Source organism: Oryza brachyantha, chromosome 10 (assembly GCF_000231095.2).
Source record: "Oryza brachyantha chromosome 10, ObraRS2, whole genome shotgun sequence".
NCBI classification, from domain to species: domain Eukaryota; kingdom Viridiplantae; phylum Streptophyta; class Magnoliopsida; order Poales; family Poaceae; genus Oryza; species Oryza brachyantha.
The window spans coordinates 965,138-984,686 of NC_023172.2; the positions used below are offsets into that span (position 1 = coordinate 965,138).

At 40.2% G+C, this 19,549-nt stretch overlaps 2 protein-coding genes across 2 annotated transcripts; one reads left to right on the forward strand and one right to left on the reverse strand.

Annotated features, from left to right (window-relative positions):
• The first annotated feature begins 3,308 nt into the window (after positions 1-3,308).
• Positions 3,309-4,157, forward strand: LOC102717932 (probable CCR4-associated factor 1 homolog 9). The gene has a single exon (XM_006662091.1). The coding sequence runs from the start codon at positions 3,309-3,311 to the stop codon at positions 4,155-4,157; it is 849 nt and encodes a 282-aa protein (XP_006662154.1).
• Positions 4,158-13,921: 9,764 nt separating this feature from the next.
• Positions 13,922-16,695, reverse strand: LOC102718211 (F-box/LRR-repeat protein 13-like). The gene is made up of 4 exons (XM_040528353.1): positions 16,619-16,695; positions 15,538-16,467; positions 14,581-14,736; positions 13,922-14,475 (listed from the first exon to the last, which is right to left on the reverse strand). The coding sequence occupies exons 2-4, from the start codon at positions 16,432-16,434 to the stop codon at positions 14,293-14,295; spliced, it is 1,236 nt and encodes a 411-aa protein (XP_040384287.1). The 5' UTR covers positions 16,435-16,467; positions 16,619-16,695; the 3' UTR covers positions 13,922-14,292.
• Positions 16,696-19,549: the final 2,854 nt, after the last annotated feature.

Below are 19,549 nucleotides of genomic sequence, written 5' to 3' on the forward strand. Positions count from 1 at the left end.
AACTTAGATATGTAATTTTTTAAGTTTTATGAACCTAGATGACATCCTCTCATGTTTAAGGATCGATCATGTATTTTAATCTGTATTTAATATTGATTTACTATATATTTAATTAAAAAACACTCATAGTTTCTCTTACACAATAACAAAGTATGGACATTTTGCTAGTTGATGGTAAATATGCAAATAAAGTACAAACTTGATATTTGGTATAAAATAGTTAATGGTCCAAATTTATGCCTTGAAAACTATTTTGAACATAATACAAAATTGTGGCGGTACCATTCTTCATATTTATGTTTTGAATATTATTTTGTTTTCCAATTACAAAATACAATAATAACGAAAATAACCGTAGCTCTACTCTCGAAATACTTCCTAGTTTTATGCCGTAAGATGTTTAATTATTTGGTTTCCAATGTTTGACCATTTGTCTTATTCAAAAAATTATAAAAATATCATTTATTTTGCCTGTGACTTACTTTATTATTAAAAGAACTTTAACCACGACTTATCATTTTTTATATTTGTACTAAATTTTTAAATAAGACGAATGGTCAAATATTGTAACCAAAAAAATCAAACATCTTACGTTACGAAACGGTGGTAGTATTTTTTTAGTTTACTACTACATCTGTTTTGTAACGTAAGATGTTTGACTTTTTTGTTGCAACGTTTGACCATTCGTATTATTCGAAAATTTAGTACAAATATAAAAAATTACAAGTTATGTTTAAAGTTTTTTTATAATAAAGTAAGTCATAAGCAAAATAAATGATATTTTCATAATTTTTTAAATAAGACGAATGATCAAGCATTACATGAAAAAAATCAAAACATCTTACGTTATGAAACCGTGGGAGGAGTAGTACCTATATATTTTTTAAAACAGACAAAGGCCCAGTATTTTAGCTCTACTCATTTGGTTTGAGCAGCCCCACATCAGACCTTGGCCATTTCAAAGCCCTGCAGGCAGCCATTAGTGATTAGAACCCTAGTCCTCACTCAAGCACTCCTCAGCCTCCCCCAATCTCCCTCTCTCTCTGGTGCTCTGTTGTCCTGGCGACGGGCAGGTAGGCGGCACTGCGGCGCAAGGGGGGAGAGCGGAAGGGGCGTGGCCACGCGGTGAGGGGTAGCAGTTCTCGCCGGCGGTGGCACCGCCCCTAGCCCGCCACGGCTTGGCTCTTCGCTGATCCTGGTCTGTAGAGCAGAAGACTGAAGCCTGTTAGAAACAAACACACAAACGAGACACGAATTTAACGTAGAAAACCCTTGCGGGAAAAACCACGAGCGCCAACCGGCAATAATCACTATGAGGATATGATTACAATAGCAGGGAAATACACCGGGCCGTCGCACCCTTCCCATGCAGCTTATAAGGGATATATATAAGGGAAAATCATAGAGTCCTAATAGAAAAAGGTTGACAGAATCCTATTAGGAAACTAATCCTACTCCTACTCCAAGTAGAAAACGGTTACAAGAAACCTAGTAGGAAACTAGTAATATAATCCAAATACATTACAGATAATAATTCGGATCATATCTCTAACAATCTCCACCTTGAGACGAATTCCCTTGTAACATAAAAATTGAAATCACCAGAAACCTCATATAGATAAAATCACCTTGCGGCAAATAGTCTTTTGGACTATAATAAGCACAAACCAAACTTGAGGACAACGAGAACCTGGCTTGTTTTGAACCGGAGCAGTGAGCCATACTTCAAAGTTGCAATGGGAATAAAACCCTAGACCTATTGGTATAAATTGGTGGAACCCAACAGAGATGCGAACAAAAACGAAGTACTTGAATCTCCTGATAAACCTCATGAAAAATTGGTCATGTGCTCATAGCAGTTTCTCTGGAATCACGTGATCAAAACAAAAGCATTGAGTAATACTTCAAAACTCGCCATAGAATCAAATCCTAAAGTTGTTGGTATAAATTAAGGGAATCCAACAGAACAGCGAAACGAAGTATTGAAATCTCCTGGGAAATTTGATCAAAGTGATAAACAGGAACGAAAATCTTCTCGGTGAGTTGTTTTTTCTTTCCAAACACCAGCTTGTAGAAGAAAAGTCAGTAGATCAAAGGGCGCCAATGTTGACGTCAGAAATCGATCTGGTCTGACGAACCAGTCGGCGGTGGCGGATTGCAAATCAGAACTCGGTTGTTTTTGGTCTCGTGAACACTAGCTTATACAAGAAAACTCTCATAAGAACCTGCCATATGCTGAAACTGATCTTGCCATCAAACTTCTCAATGTCTAATTTGGTGAAAGACTTCGAGAAAAATTGCAGATCAAAAAATATGATAGATTCCAAAAGAAAAGAAAAGTTCCTTGGTATGAAGGCTGATGTGCATGTGGAAAATTCTGCCAAAAAATAAATCCTTTTGACACTTCAAGACGATACAACTGCTTTGTTGTTTGCTGCTGTACTGCTTTGAGTGCACGACAGGTATTGGACGGAACAGCCACCGTCGACCGTAGATACACGACGAAGAACGTTGCCACCGGTAGATCGGATCTTGGCTCTGATACCACTTGTTAGGGAAATAGACGTATAACCGAGAAGCAGATTTAACGTGGAAAACCCTTGCGGGAAAAACCACGAGCGCCAACCGGCAATAATCACTATGAGGATATGATTACAATAGCAGGGGAATACACCGGGCTGTTGCACGCTTTCCATGCAGCTTATAATTGGTAAACCTAGTAGAATAGCGAAATGAAATATTGAAATCTCCTGGTAAATTTGATCAAAGTGATAAAGGGAAACCAAAATCTTCTCTCGGTGAATTGTTTTTCACTTTCAAATACCAGCATCTATAAGAAAAGTCAATAGATCGAAGGGATTAGGATCAATTTGCTTAGTCCTCCGTTGGAGACTTCCACACGTGTAGAAAAAGCAAAGTGAAGTTGAATTGGCATGCACGCTGCCTACTTGCACACCTGCTTGCTGCAACAGGGCCGGAGACAGCAGGCAGGCTGCAGACCTGCAGCGGCGTATATGCAAACACTAGGACGAACGCTGCCGCCGACTCAACACTCGCGACGAGGATTACTGATGCTGCGCCGTGGGTGAGGACACGTACTCCTACTCTTAGTAGGATACGAGAGTAGGATACGGTTAGAGAAACCTACTAGGAAATTAATAATATAATCTAACGTTATATAAATAATTCGGATCATATAAAATAATTAAGATAAACTCCATATGAATTTTATAGGTCGCCGCGCGTACAGCACAAGCCGAACGGTCGCCACCTCCTCGCTGTTCATGGCAGAGCCGCCGCCGGAACCGATGACGACGCCTCCACTCTTTTACAGGCATCCCCGGCCACCGGGCGTTCGCATCAGCAAGATCATGGCCGGCAACCTGCATAACGCGGTGTCGTTAATCCTATCGCATATGATGGGGGGCTTCTCCTTCGTCGCCGTCGACACCCAGTTCCCCGGCGAAGTCCACCGCCACCCGAGAGGGGACGCGCTCACCGCCGACGAGCGCTACGGGGTTGTGAAGGCCAACGCCGATGAGCTCCGCCTGCTGCAGATGGGCATCACCCTGTGCGACGCCCAGGGCCGCCTTCCCGTCATCCCGTGGGGCGCCGACGGCGGCTTGCACGAGATGATGTGGGAGGTCGATTTCTGCGACTTCGACGCCCGCCTCCACCGCCACGTACCGGAGTCCGTCGAGTTCTTGAGAAGCCAGGGCTTCGACTTCTTGGCCGCGCGCCACTTCGGCGTGCCGGCCGACGTGTTCGCTGCCGAGCTACACCGCGCCGGCATCCTCCGGCTCCCCGGCATCACGTGGGTCACCTTCGGCGGCATGTACGACGCCGCCTTCATGTTCAAGCTCGCCACCTTCGGCGCGCCGCTGCCGGAGTCGAGGCAGGGGCTCGTCGCGCAGGTCGGCGCCCACTTCGGGCCGCTGGTGTTCGACGGCAAGTACATGGCGTTGGCGGTGAACGCGCACGGCAGCCTGGCCGCCGTCGGCGAGAAGCTCGGGCTGCCGGCGCTGGAGCCCAACATCCATATGGCCGGGCCGAACAGCCTCATGGCGATCCACGTCTTCATGGAGCTGAGGAGAAGGTTCGTCCCCCTGAGAGGCGGCCACCGCAGCTGCTCGCTCCAATTTTATGGCTTGATTTGATGAAATTTTCAAATTATGAAGACCAAATTTTGAATCGATCGAGTTCATTAGTACTGATACGAGTATTTATTTATTTGATTTGACTGATCACTGATGTCATTGTTGTAGTTAATTTTTTTAGGGAAGATTAATTCCTCCACTAAATTCTTTAATTCCAATATGAACATAAAAGATTGGTACAAACAAAGGAGAAGCAGTACCTTTTTATTCAGTTCTGTACTCGTCTACTCAATGTAATTAATTAGTGCCTTGTTTAATAATAATTAATACTGTATATATACTTGTTATTTCTTGGTGAATATCAATATGGTCCTGGAACTTCCACACCAAAATCAATTTAGTATTTGCGTTTTATATTGCCCAAATAAGCTCATTTGCCACATGGTTTAATATAACTATATAAGTCCTTAGACCTACCAAAAACGTCACGTAGATGCACCACATTAAATGTCAATTATACCCTTATATATACCGATCAATATCAAATATTTCATCCAAATATTCTCGATATATTCCCTTCATTTCACATTATAAGATTTTCTGGCATTGTATAGATTTATTTGTGTGCGAATCTAGGCAAACTCAGAAAATCTTATACTCCCTCCATTCCTAAATGTTTGACGCCGTTGACTTTTTTATACACGTTGGAATACTCGTCTTATTCAAAAAAAATTTATATTAATTATTTTTATATCATTTCATTTATTGTTAAATATATTTTATGTATATATATAGTTTTATATATTTAATAAAAATTTTGAATAAAATGAATAGTCAAACGTATATAAAAATATCAACGGCGTCAAATATTTAGGAACGGAGCTAGTAATATACGACGGATGGAATAGGTAGTAAGAATAGACGTTTCGATATGAGTAAATTGCACGACGGTAGAGCAACTTTACGAGTAAGTATGATTTCCAACAATACGAACAAAATGAACGAATTTATACAACATCTTCGTTGGCGCTTGTTTTAAGAGTAAGTTTAAAAGCACAGCCAACTACTAACTTTAATTCATAGTCAATCCAATATTCAATTTAGTTATCTATAAAATATTAATATATGGTGCCACATATCATACATACATGATGTCTTGGAACCCGTGCTGTAGCTACATACAAATTAGTAGCCCACTATCTTCTCTCCTTTCTTTATCTCTTTAAAATATGTTTACAGCTAGGTTATAACCTTCTATTGGACCTGCTCTAATCAAAACGAAGGTGCCACGTCTTCTTACTGCCACATCAAGGTAGGCCGCCGTTGTCCGTTGGTCAAATAACCGACCCAAAAAAACGTAGCAGCAAAATATATATATATATATATATATATATTAAAAATACTCTATTTAGAAGTTTGACAAGTTTGCAAATGAAAAAGGTTAGGAATATGGTGTTGCCAAACACGGACGTGGTTAGGCTGGAGGCGTATTCAAGGTGATAATCCTATTTATTTTGCACAAAGTCCCTACTCCCTTCACCTGTTGCTAGCAAATCACCCCTAGTCAGCATATGGGGTGATCGGCGGTATATTTGTAAACTAAACATAATTTATTTAAAGTAAGATATAATAGAAAAAATTTAATTCTAACTCTAAATTTAAAGTTTAGATTTTAAATTTTAGCTTATGAAATATAAACAAAACTGAAAAAACAGAAAAGATATGACTCTCCGGGAATTAGTCTCCTCGGCTAAGATTCTTGCTTGCGTGCCATGGCTCTCAAAGCCGACGTCCCTAGGACCAACGGCTTGCTGGAGGCTCACATGCAACAGTAAATCTTCTATTTTTTACTGTATATGTTTGATTGATAGTTTTAGTTGAAGAGAATTCCACGTATGTCACTGAAATTATATCACTTTTCTATGTGTCATTCACTTAATTTTTTCTTCCTCATGTGTCACTGCTGTTAACTTTTCCATCCAACTCCGTTAACTTATTTTGCTTAGGTTTCTTCTCTGCCACAACATAACAAACCATCTGAAACATAGAATTAAAAATTAATATTTTCAAATAAATTTGAAATTAAGACAGCAGAACTGAAAATTGATATTTTCGAATAAAATTTGAAAATTGATATTTCGGATAAATTTGAAATGACCCGCAACATATAATTGGAAATTTGTAAAATATCAATTTCCCTATTTGAATTTTTTAGTTGAGGTCATGCCATCCCTGTTAATCTAAACCGGCGACAGGACGTACTAATGCGAGTTGTTATATTAATTGATTTATGCTCGTTTCTTTCCATTATTTATCATTTTGCAAGCATTAGCAAACAATAGCAGTCCAGTCCTTTTGGCCATAGTAAGGCAGCATTTATTCCATCAACTTATCCCCATTTTTAAGCGTATGTTTTTTCCCATATAATTTCCGAACAGCTAAATGATATTTTTTAAAAAAATATTTTCACATAAAACTTCAATGATATTTTTTTAAAAAATATTTTCACATAAAACTTCTCCATCTCATAATTTTCATTTATACGATTAAATAGCTATAACAATTGGATAACATTTTATCTTTCCTCAACAAAATAACACAAACTAAATCAAAATCCAGCACAATAATGCATTTCAAACATGAGTGTCTGGAGGTCCTCGATGTCTATCGTTGCCAGAGCCGTTAGATTTGTTGTTGGTGTCACTGTGCGGCATGACGCCATCAAAAATTGATTTTTTTTCGTGGGAGCCCAGATCATGTTCGCCGGATATAACAGGATGGGGGAAATTATATAGTCCTGGTCTCCTTGATATATTTCATTTTGTGTCATCAGAACGTTCACCCCTATTTTTCTCGTTTTTGTTTATGCTTACAGTCTAAATTTTAAATTTTTAACAAAGTTTATATTTTAAATTTTAAATTTTTAACAAAGTATGTATATAAAAATTTTATTTATAAATTATTTTTCTTTTGTAAATATACGGTTTAGCTATTTTTATGGAAAAGCCAAATAATCACACTTTTAACGTATAGCTTGGGTGGACCATTGACACGGCAAAAAGATCCCACGCGACACTCCTCTGGACAAACATTCACACGCACCACTCAAGTTGTTACAACGCTTAGTTCAAATTTCAGGTGGCTGTTCTAAATTTCACCCACTCACTCGTGAGAGATTTGCTTCGGTGCAATAAAAAGTACTTCGAGGTACCGGTACCTCAAGGTACCAAATCGTTTATGATCGTTAGATCCAACAGTGCACATTCTACTCAGCTACATCCAATAACATCCAATAGAAAATGATTTGGTACCACAGGGTACTAGTATCTCAACGTACTTTTTGTTGAATCGAAGCAAATCTTCACTTATGATATCAGATACACAGGACATGAATAATGATTTGGTTCCCAAAAGCAATAGACAGTGGAGGTAAATACAATATCTTGATTGATTTGGATAATTAATCTACTATTATTGTAGATATAACATATTCATATTGTTTTCATGACACCTTTTGAACTTTTAGCTAGAAATTTTTCTTTGAGATCATTATGATTCTTCTGATATAAAACCTTTTTTGCCATCTCCGTTCTTATTTATGTTGATATACTCACTCTATTTTCATATGACGTTGATTATTTTAGTTTCACGTCTGACTATTTGTTTTATTTAAAAATTATATATTATTGTAACTTTAAGTATGACTTATAATTTTGTATATTTGGATAAAATTTTGAATAATAAGACGAATGGTTAAACGTAGATCTAAAGTCAATGGCATCATATAAAAAAAACGAGGGAGTAGTTCTAACTTATGCAATAAAGTTGATGTAAATTAAAAGTCATAAGATTAGTTTTTCAATTACCTCAAAAAAGGTTAATTTTTCAATTTAAAGTTTGCTGATACATATGTGATCTTATATAGAACATAAGCAGCTGAAATAACTTGTACTATCGACTGATCTTCGTGGCATAGAAAATTTCTTACTAATTTGTTCAATTGCTTTTTGGAGGCTACCAATTAGGTGTACACCGTCTGCATATATAGGTATTAATTCAACTTTAATTTCCTAGCACAATTCTGTTCACAGTCTCTATATATTGGTTACTGCTCTTAATTTATTTTCTAAAGAGTATAGCACATAGTAAGAATATTAATTTATTTTATATTGCAGCTCTATGCCGGTATTTTGCAATGCGGTGATATGCATTTATCCACAAAAGTGAAAGCATGCATCAATTTGGATGAAAGCGTATAATTTGTCAATGTTTTGTATCAACAATAATATATGCGTGGCATATGAGACTAAAAGTATGATGGCGTGTACGAGACAATGAGTTATCCAGTTTTAGGCTCTTAAGATAGATAATATTATACTTCTACTAATATTGGATCGATTGTCTAAAACCCTAAAAAGAGGCTTAGCAATGATCTGTTAGACCGTTTCCCTTTGAGGGACCTCCGGTCTCCCTTTATATACCATGAGCAAGGTTACAAGAGATAAATATCTAATCTGATTGGACTAAGCCTAAATTGACTCATACCTAACTGGCTATGGAAACCCGGACATAGAATATCACTCCTTGCCATATAACTAATTCGGTTACAACCTGTTATCTATCTTTGCAACTTCCTAAATAATTCATGATATATTTCCTATATAGATACGTATAATACATAGGATAGCTCATATCCGGGTATCCAATACAAGGCCCAGAGTCATATATAGCAGCGCAAATCCCCGGTTCAGATTCTCGATTATCATGAGTATCTTCACACAACATGTTAGACATCTCCTGATTGCTTCCTTCTCCAAATTGTAGATGCGTAGAATAGATGCACCTATTAAGCGTAGCCCCCAGGGGGTGCTTAAATGGAAAACAATTTAAACATAGAGTTTGATAAAGGCTATTTCAAATATATTTAGGTGCATCGAGTACATGCCAAATTGGTATAGCCTTTGACTCTATAATGTTAAAGATAGAGTATAATAAGGACTTCAACATAAGAATCCTCAAAATAATTCCAGCCTGAGCGATACTCTCTTGAGTGCTCACAAACCTGAGTAGGTCTAGCTTGGGCTACTCTCTCCTTAGCGCTCATAACATAACTGGTTTTGAATATGCGAGTTGCATCATATCATGTCAAACCGATGGAATAGGTAATGCTTTTAGAGGAAGAATGAGTAATTTGAATCCCAAATAACCGGGCTTACTCAAGCTTCGAGCACATATTTTAACAATTCTTTAAGTGCCTAGGATATGTCTATTCCAATGCCTGCATTTTAACATGTCGTTGGTATCCCAATTATGAGAAATCATGGGCTTCATGTTACTGTTAGGACAACCATAAAAATCGTAATGTTCTCTTAGACATGGTATAAACTACACCATCACCATGCAAAAGCAACAACTCGCTTAATTAGCTCAAAAGGGACATAGTCAAAGTGGGTCGCACCAGTACACGGATTTTTAATCCCGTTAAGTTTCCATGGAGTATATTGACAGGTCCAAACTTTGTGTGCATGAGATAAGCTCATGGCCATGAACCCTTGTTTCGCACATCCCAATCTGGACCCTACAGTTTAAACACATGGGATAAATAGCATTTGATGCAAAAATATATCTACTTGAGAAAAATCAAGTAATATACCTTATGAAGCTAGTTAAGCAATTTTGTCGTTTCCCTTTGCCCAATTATTAAGCCTTGACTAGTACTTAGCACATCATGTTATACACCCATCCTGACAACCCCTAAGTGCTAGAGACTAACACTAAACATAGCATATCACTCAGGTTAGATCGATAATTAGGGCTTAACAATTTGGTATTGTTCTCTCTCAAAATCTCATAACCAAACTAGACAAACACTTTAAGAAAATCCAGGTATGTCGTACGCTAAGTGGGTATTTCTCCTCTTTTTGATTTTAATGTCCCCAAGTAGTTGATTCCTTACATTTAAACACTCGCCCGACTTGGAGCTGAGTTTCACGGATTAGAATGTATGCTACTCAAGTACATTTGCAATCATTAAAGGAAGAAACAAACTTATCTCTATACTTTTGATTTTCTCCTATTAGTACTTAGCACCTTGCATTATACACTCATCGTGGCAAATCCGCAAGTGCCAAAGACCAGTGCTAACCATAGCATAGCACTTGAGTTGAGCCACTAAATAGACTTTTACGACTAAACACTATTTCTACTCGGATTTATTCGCAACCAATCAAGACAAGCAAAAATACAGAATTCAAGTTCTCACATGTCTATACACTCGCTCAACATGAAGATCGAGTTTCACAGTCATAATTTGTTCTACTTAGATAGTTCACTGGTTATCAAAGTAAAAATTTGCAAAAAAATTGATATAACATGTGCAGCCCCCCCCCCCCCCCGACTCTCTGCTAAATGGAGAATCAATTCAGGTAGTGAAGTAGAGGAAAAATAAAATATCACTAGAGTAAGAAGATAAGACTTAGTTGTTCAATACTCCCCAAGTCACAACTTAGCGGTGACGATGACGACAGCTATGAGGATGAGGTCACCACTCGACAGTCACATCAGTGGCCAATGTAAGGATGTGACTAACATTGCGATGGTAAATGCGACCGACACGGGGACGAGATCACCACTCGATGATGGCGAAAGCTGCCAGCATGGGGATGATGTTCCCACTCAGCGATGGCAGCCAACATAAAAGTGATAAAATCCGATGACATTGATAAATACAGACAACGAGGGGACGATGTCACCACCAACGATGGATGTGTCATGGCGACGAGGTTACCACTCGATGGTAGCGACAAATGTGTCCGATGTGAGAACAAGGTCATCTCTTGCCAACAAAAAATGTGGTAGAATATAAAGGCGATTGCAGATGTGACCAACGTGGTAATAAGATCGCTACTCAGTACGTTGGCCGCTTTTCATTGCCACCACAACAAATACGACTGACATGGGGACATGGTTGCCATTTTGTGTCGACAAAGATGATAATTAGTAGAGGTGACGACGTGTCACGCCCAGAAATTTACACCAATTTCTGAATAATGGTATGCATTCATTCTTAGTTCAAGACCAACCCGACCACACAATACCAGTGCTCTCACCACTATCATGCTAGTCCACATAAAATCAGAGATCCCACTAATACCACATTACACCACATGATACGAGCTCCCACTAATACCATGTTATACCACATTATACTAGCTTAGATATCCCAACAAATTTTACCATATTCATTTAATTATGAAAATAGTGAAACTAATCCTACTGAGTCTGGCAGTTTGCCCCATAACTGCGCGCACGACTATTCGAATAGTTTTACTCTAATAAGAGGTGTACAACTTTACTCACGAGACACAACCCCACAACATGTCACTAGGCGGCAATGTATCACCACGATACCCTAGAAAGGAAACCATGATAAAACCTTTCACATAACCCTCCCTATCCAATCGCATCACATTACAAGGTGTGAAACCTGAAATGTGATGCGATGAGGAGGGGAGGTGGGCTGGCTTGGGCCTTGGGCCGATTTCACGCGAAAACAGACTTTTGGTCCATGAAACGAAAACTTATCACTAAAGAGAGGAAAAATGACTGAACGGGTTGCCGATTTCAACTGAAACTTTGCACGATTTTTATTCAGTGAATTTCTAAGCCGATTGTTGTAAAATTTCAACTGTACGGCCAGTTAATTGAATTCGACACGACGAAATACAAAAACACGTATTTGCGGCCTTTTGAGCGAATCAATCAAATAATTTATTTTGGTTAATTAACTCCTAACACGATTTATTGTATTTCAATTTAGAAAAACAATTTATTGGCTTAGGGCAAAACTTAGGATGTGACACATGGTTTAATGGCAGCAAAGGCAGTTGATTGTGCGATGGTGGATGGTTTGACAGTAGTGGTGAAGGCAGGTGACTGTTCAACCGTCATTGTCTAACTGCGCTGGCAAATGCCCATTTGGTAGCGGCGAAGGGCGATGGATGGTAGAATGGCGACGAATACAGCTGACGTTGTGACGATGTCAGCACTCGATGGTGACGAAGGTGGCCAACATGGGAATGTCATGTCGACTCAACAAGGGTGAATGACAAGATTGGGACAAAATCACAACTTTTGTTGGCGGCGAAGGCCGTATGCGTGGTGATGAAGTCATCATTCGGTGGGGGCGATGGATGTGATTGGCATGGTGAAGAGATTACCACTCGACGACAAAGGTGGATGTAGCCGGCCTGGTGACAGGAGCACCACTCGATGGCGACAAACGATGCGTCCAGCGTGGTGACGAGATCATCACTCTGCAACGATGGCGGATGCAACCGGCGTGGTGATGAGGTCACCAATTGGTGGCATCGATGGATTTGACTGACGTGGTGATGAAATCACCACGCAACAATGGCGGATGTGGCCGACCTAGTGATGGTATTATCGCTCAACGCCGATAGAGGATGTAGCCAATGTGGTGACAAGATCACCACTTGGCGGCGTAGGCGGACATGGCCGGTGAGGTGATGGGATCACCACTCAACGACAACCATCTCAATGGTGATAGAGGATATGGCCGGTATGGTGATAAGATCACCACCCAACAGGTGATGATAGATGTGGCCAACATGGTGAGTACATCGATGGCGACGATCTCGACAGCGACGGTAGATGTGGCTAGCGTGGTGATGAGATCACCACTCAGCTGTGATGATGGAAGTGGCCGATGTGGTGACGAGATCACCACTTGATGGCGAGGATCTCGGCGGTGACAAAGTTGATGACAAACCTATGATTTTTTATACGAGATAAAAAGAGGTGACAACAATGTTGGCGATGAGGCCATTGTACTCATCGAGATTGATCTCAGTGTTACCCCTGCCTTGTGCGACAACCGTCGATATTTTGCATCAGTAATAATATATAGGATGGCACCTCAGACCAAAAGTACAATGATGTGTATGAGACAAGGAATTACCCAGGTTCGAGTTCTTAGGCCCTGTTTAATTTTTCCGCTTGGGATTATTATAATCTGGTTTATTAGGAGTAAGCTAAAACAAACAGATAGATTATTATAACAGATTATTATAATCTAGAGCCCAGATTCCTGTAATCTGATAAGCTCACTTAAAGGTGCTTATTCTAGATTATTGGTTGGTTTTAGTCCCACTACCCTTGAATACTTTAAAATAATAACACATACTTTTCATTCCTTTCTACTTTAGCTTATAATAATCCAGCTTACCGTAATCTAACTCAATAATCCAGATTCCAATAATTCCTAGCTAAAAACAAACAAGTCCTTCATATAAGATAATACCCTACTCCTGCTTATATGTACTGCTTATATGTAGATTGATTGTCTAAAACCTTAGAACAGACATGATATGTTAGATCGGTGTCCATTGAGAGACCCCGTCTCCCCTTATATAAGGGGGGATAAGGTTACAAGAGATAAAGATCTAATCCAATTCAACTAAGCCTAAATCGACTCATACCTAACAGGTTTCCAACCTCGTCTCCCATTATATACCGAAGGATATGGTTACTTAGGTTAGAGACCTAATCTGATTCGACTAAACTTAAATCGACTCGTACCTAACTAATTATGAAAACCAAGACACATAATACTACTCCTCGCTATATACCTAGCCGGTTACAACCTGGTATCTATCTTTACAACATCCTTTATAATTCAGAATCCCTTTATATATAGATACAAACAGTACACGAGATACCCCATATTCGAGTATCCATAATTTGATAATTCGGATATGATATAATTAATAGATATGAAAGAGAACCAAAGAGACGACTGTGCTTTGACCTCAAAATGAGTTGTATAGAATAGGTAGAGAGACCAGTCAAAAAGTACTCAAACATGCAAGTACATACAGAACAACTTGGTACTAGTACAGCAGAAAATCAACAGAAGGAAACAAGTACAAGATGACTGCCTTAAATGAAACGAAAGACATGATTGTTTATACTCACATCATAGAACCAAACAAGAGCAGTACACATGTCCACCAAGTAAGAGCAGTAAACATGTCCATGTGCTTTCGAACTCAACTGGAACCAATGAATGTAACTGAAACAGAGCTATGTTTGAATGGAATGTAAAAATAATGCTTGATCGTTTGACATTTCATATCTCACCAGACTGGAAAATTGAAGGTTACTCGTTCTGAAACTAGCGCCAGTATTTCCAGTATTTGATACGAATCTGAGCATAGGTCAGTCCATTATTAACAAAGAAGTCGACCACATCATTCACCTGGGGATGATTCCTCGAGCATTTGACTTTAACACTCGTAAGGTGCTCAGATGTAAATGATCTATTTTCAAGCTCAGCTATAATTCTTTTTGGTGTTCCCTGATGTTGGCAGGAAAATAAGATAAGCATATTCAGGATTGACATGTGTGCTTGTAAAAAAAGACTTTCAAGTAAGATCAGTAAACAGTTGGAGGAAAAGATTACCATTCGAAGTTTTAGAGTTAGCTTCTCAAGTTTTGGTGAGTTCTGAAGGAAGAGAATTAATCCATAGAAGTTTGCGTCCAGGCACCATTGACAGAGAGTCAGGCTCACAAGATTGTTGAATCTTGTGTACCATTGCAAATTATTTGCCATTCTCAGCTGCACAAGATTGAACTGATTATTTGGCAACAGAAAAGCCAAGACATATTATGGGAAAAAATCGTGAATCACAAAACTTGCCAATAATTGAGGGGACTAACAGTATGAGATAAGTATTATGTATGGAGTGCAGGTACAGCTATATATTCAAGATAGTGGATGGTAAAAGACCACAAGCGAAAGAAATTATGTCACGAATAAACCAGAATAAACAATGATATACTTGTTTGCTTTCCACCTATGAATTAGTTGTCAGGGAGCTTTGGATGCAAGTTAGGTAGTTACACCAGTATAAACACAGATCAACAATATCATGAAGTAGCCGCTTGTATGTAACTATGATTATCTCTTCATTCTCAAATTTAAGTGTAGTAATGTCAATTGAAATTAGACTCGGATTTTGGGAAAGATTAAATTTCAGTTGCCAACACAATATTGTAGGAACTCAAGAACATGTCGAGTTAAAAATGGGAAATGCTCCGGTTCCATTTGAAATCAAATAACCAATTAAAATAGTTCAGATTTGCTTGATCAAGAGGTTGATTTATATAAATAAGCTGAGTGCAAGAAATGGATTGCATCAAATGGTTGAGCATCAGTCATCCAATCAACACATCATGATTTCAAGCGTAAGAGTGAGTTATGCCAGCAAGGGTAACTAATCTACTGCAATTGAGAGGTGTCAAGAAGAAACACCATGCTTGAGTCTTTCATTTTTCAAACCAATGCCTACATAAGATGAATATATTTCTACCAGTTTTGCATTTCAACCAATCACAGAAATCGTAGCAGGGAGCATACCTCTCTCCCGAAATAATCGACGTCCAAAGCTTTAGCAGCAGAAAGGCTCCTGAGATTTTGGCAGAAATCACGAGAGTCTTCTACATCATTAAGTTCCAGAACTGAAGACATCAGGAATGGCATGTCATCAAACACATAAATGCCGTTGTCAGGCCTCCACAACTCCAGAGAAGTAACGTTCGGGGTCGAAATAGTAATCCTGCCACCAGAGGAGAACAGACTGGAAACGATAGTAAAAACCTTCAGTGTCTTGGAGGAGATACGAGCATCCTCAATGGAGCATTCATCTAAGAACAGACTTTCCACTGCTGGACAGCCCATCTCGAGTTGCTCGAAGAAGCCTTTCATCAAAATAACATTGGTGAACTCAATTGTTTTGAGGTAGCTGCAAGCGAACGCAGAGTGATCCAACTCTAATCTGTCACAAAACAGGACAATGTCCAGAACCTGGATCTGCTTCTGCACAGCGTGGCTAATCCATCTGTTGATATCCTCAAATTTGGCATAGTACGAGGAGTCATCATAAAACTCGATCAAATCCAATATGCACCTCAACCGAAACGTACGTATCGTGGCGGGGTAGCGGAGCTCCATCACCTTGTTCATGAACAGCATGAACGCCAACTCCCCCTCTTCGTCATACTGTTCCTCATCGGTGTCTCTCCGCCTGAAGTCGATGATGTCGGCGTCGATGCAGGGCACGGAGCGCCAGAGGTCGCGCCACCGCCGCGACACCACGCACGTCCGCACAGCCTCGCGCGTCGGCAGGAACGACATGATGTGGCGGATGACGTCGTCGGGGACACCGCTGAACCAGCCCTCGCCATCGTCCTCCGCCGGGGCCGTGACCTTCCTCACCTTGGCAGGCGACCCCAACCACGACCCCTCCTCCTCCATGGCGTTTCGTCGAGCAGGTGGCGGGCGTGGAAACTGCGCGGGAGAGGGAGACCGAGAATCAAGAAAACCACGAATCCGCAGCGCAACACCAAGCGAACATCTGGGATCCTCGCGGCAAGAAACTTGGTCGTGCAAAGATTGGTGGGTGAAGAAGCATCTAGATGAGGAGGAGAGAAGAAGATACCTCGAAGGCTCGAACTCCAAATCGCGAAGCCTCGAGCGCTCCTCCTGGGGGAGTGTGGGGAATTTTTTTGGTTTGCAGCTTGCTCTGCCTCGCTGCCTGGTGGGGACACTGCTGTAGTATATATGGACGGATTACCACTGGCCTCACGATGGAAAGATGGACGGTTCAGATTGAATGGAAATTTCACTGAACTAGCGAACTCTGAACTGAGTTGTTGCCAGAAATCAAGAACACGTTCTTAAGACGAAAAAAAAAAAGAAATAACTACCGTTCATCTGACAAGGTTTTGGGGGTGTCGGGAACTTGTCAATGACGAACTCAAAGAACAGAAACCGCCGCAGAGCATCACCAGGAGCATCTTCTCCTCTTTCACCTTCGCCTCCTCGCCGGTTGCCCTACCCCTGTCGGTGAGTGTGGCAATTTCACGAGGTCAACTCGGGTAACTCAGGTTTTCAAGTTCACGTTTTTAGGTTAGTGAATTCTTGATCGACCATCAAGATCGAGATCAAGCGATTTCATTTAACCTTAGGTCACAACTCGCTCTATCTAGCAACCTCCTATAGAAAGATCAAGTATCCGCTATCAAGTTAGGCGGAACCTTCGTAAACTTTCCCGCACGATCCACACGGGTCGAAAGCTCACGGGCGATGCCTATCTTTCTAGAAGAACACTCCCCAACAGTAAAAAGCCCAAGCATGACACACCGTGAGTTTTACCTAGCCAAATTAATTAAAATAAATCATCAAAAATAATTTGTTTAATTAATTCAGGAGAAAATCCCTTATTGCATTTATTAAATTAATTGGAAGCTTCGAAATATTTTAAAATATCCCACAAGCAATCTAAAATAATTAACAGGAATTATACATTAATTTTGGTGAATAAAATTTGCCTAAATAAATTTATTAAAAATTGGCAATTAATTGGAGGCAAACTTTTTTTCCTTTTTCTTTTTTTCTTTTCCCTTCCTCTTCCTCTCTTTTTCCCTCTCCATTTCTATCCTTCTTCTACATTTCTCCCAGCCAGTGGGCCGGCAGCCCACTCTCCTTTCCTCTTCCCATCGGCCCATCTAGGGATGGCAACGGGGAATTCCCTGTCGGGTTTTACGTCCCCATACCCATCCCCGCGAGTTAAAATTTTCCCCATCACCATTCCCGCGAATTACAACGGGTAAAGAATTTCTCCCATACCCGTCCCCGCACGGGGAATTAATCCCCATGGGTTCCCCGTCCCCACTTAAATAATATAGTATACATCTCAAATCATATATATAATCCATATTTTATATTAATATAAGTGAATATATATTCATTAATCCATATTATAAAAATATAAAATTATTATTTATTGAATATAACAATGAATATAATCCCATGACATGAAAAAAAATAAACTTAAAACTCATATATTTCTATTAATCGGGTCTCCACGGGGAATGGGGACGGGGGACTAAATACCATATCCGTCCCCGTGAGATCGGACGGGGATATGTTTTTCACCATTTAATTCCCTGCGGGGAACCAATAAGAAACATCCCCGTCACCTAATAAGAGAATTCCCCGCAGGGAAACGGGTAATGGGGCCCCATTGACATCTCTAGGCCGCCCATCCCACTCTCCTCTCCTCCCCTTCCCGCATGGGCCGAGTCGTGGCCCATCTTGCGCTGAAGTCCACGTCGCCTCCCTTCGCACCACTGTTGTGCACCCGCGTCTGTCGCCTCGCCACCATGTGTGTTTGCCGTCCTCTGCACCCATGCGTCAGCCGTCGTCCCCTTTACGCGCATGTGTGAGCCCGCCATCGCCACCACGTCCGTGTCGTGCCAAGCCGCTCAAGTCCGCGTTCGTGCCTCGCCACGCCTCGCTCGTAACGGTCGCCGTGTCTCAACAGCCGAGCTCGTGCCATCGCCGTCCGTCCAATCCCGCCGTGGGCTTCGATCCATTTGGGCCCAATCGGACTTCAATCCTTGTCTGATTCAAACTCCATCGGCTGAACCAATATTGCCTTCAGTTTCTTCTTCTGTCCGATTGTTTTTTTTTTGTTCAATTCGGTCTCTAATCATGCATTAATCCATAGAGACTATCTGCCAAAAGCCAACCTTAACACATATATTTATCTTACTCTATTGTCTACTTTTCTAAGTATGGTTAACTTAATAATAATTATATTTATCATGAGATTATTATTAAGATACATGTTATACTAGTCATAATCAAGGTTCGGGTCGAGCTTTGTTAAAACCTCAAACATCAAATAGGATTGGTTCAGCTCGAGCATGTGTCGAGCTAGCGCCTGGGCAGATGAGCTCTTTGGAGCTCGGCTTGTTGACAACAATAGATGAACGGTGCCCCTTTGTCGGCTAGAGCCTAGAAGCACTTGCAACCGCCTCAGCCTCTTTTAAGTCTTTTGTGTGCTGGGATGTATTGATTGTTTAGCCTTTAGCGTTTTATTCCCTTTCTTTATCACACTGTATGTATGGACCGGTTAGTACCTGTAAGACTTTTAGAATGTCTTGAGAACCAGTCCTTAAGTATCATGTGTGCGACTCAAAACCATGCACCCACGGCACATCATAAACAAAATTTTAATTGTCATTAACCCTCACCGGGTAGTTAATCATCCTCAACAGATATAAAAGTCTATCATTAATTGAATAACAACCCATGATCTAGTTGTACTAAGCATGGGTAAGCATTGCCTAACCCTAAATCTAGTCAAATTGTCCCTGGGACAACAAGAATATTAAATAGTAATCAATGGATATATATAAGGTAATTGTCCAGTAGATAAATAAAATAAAGTAGAGTAAAGATGATGCATGTTTGAACATCAAATAGGGAATTTAACAAATATGGATGAATATGTTCAAGGATGCGGTGCCACTTGTCTTGCTCTGACCCACAAGGAATTTTGACGATGACTTCGAGAAGAAAT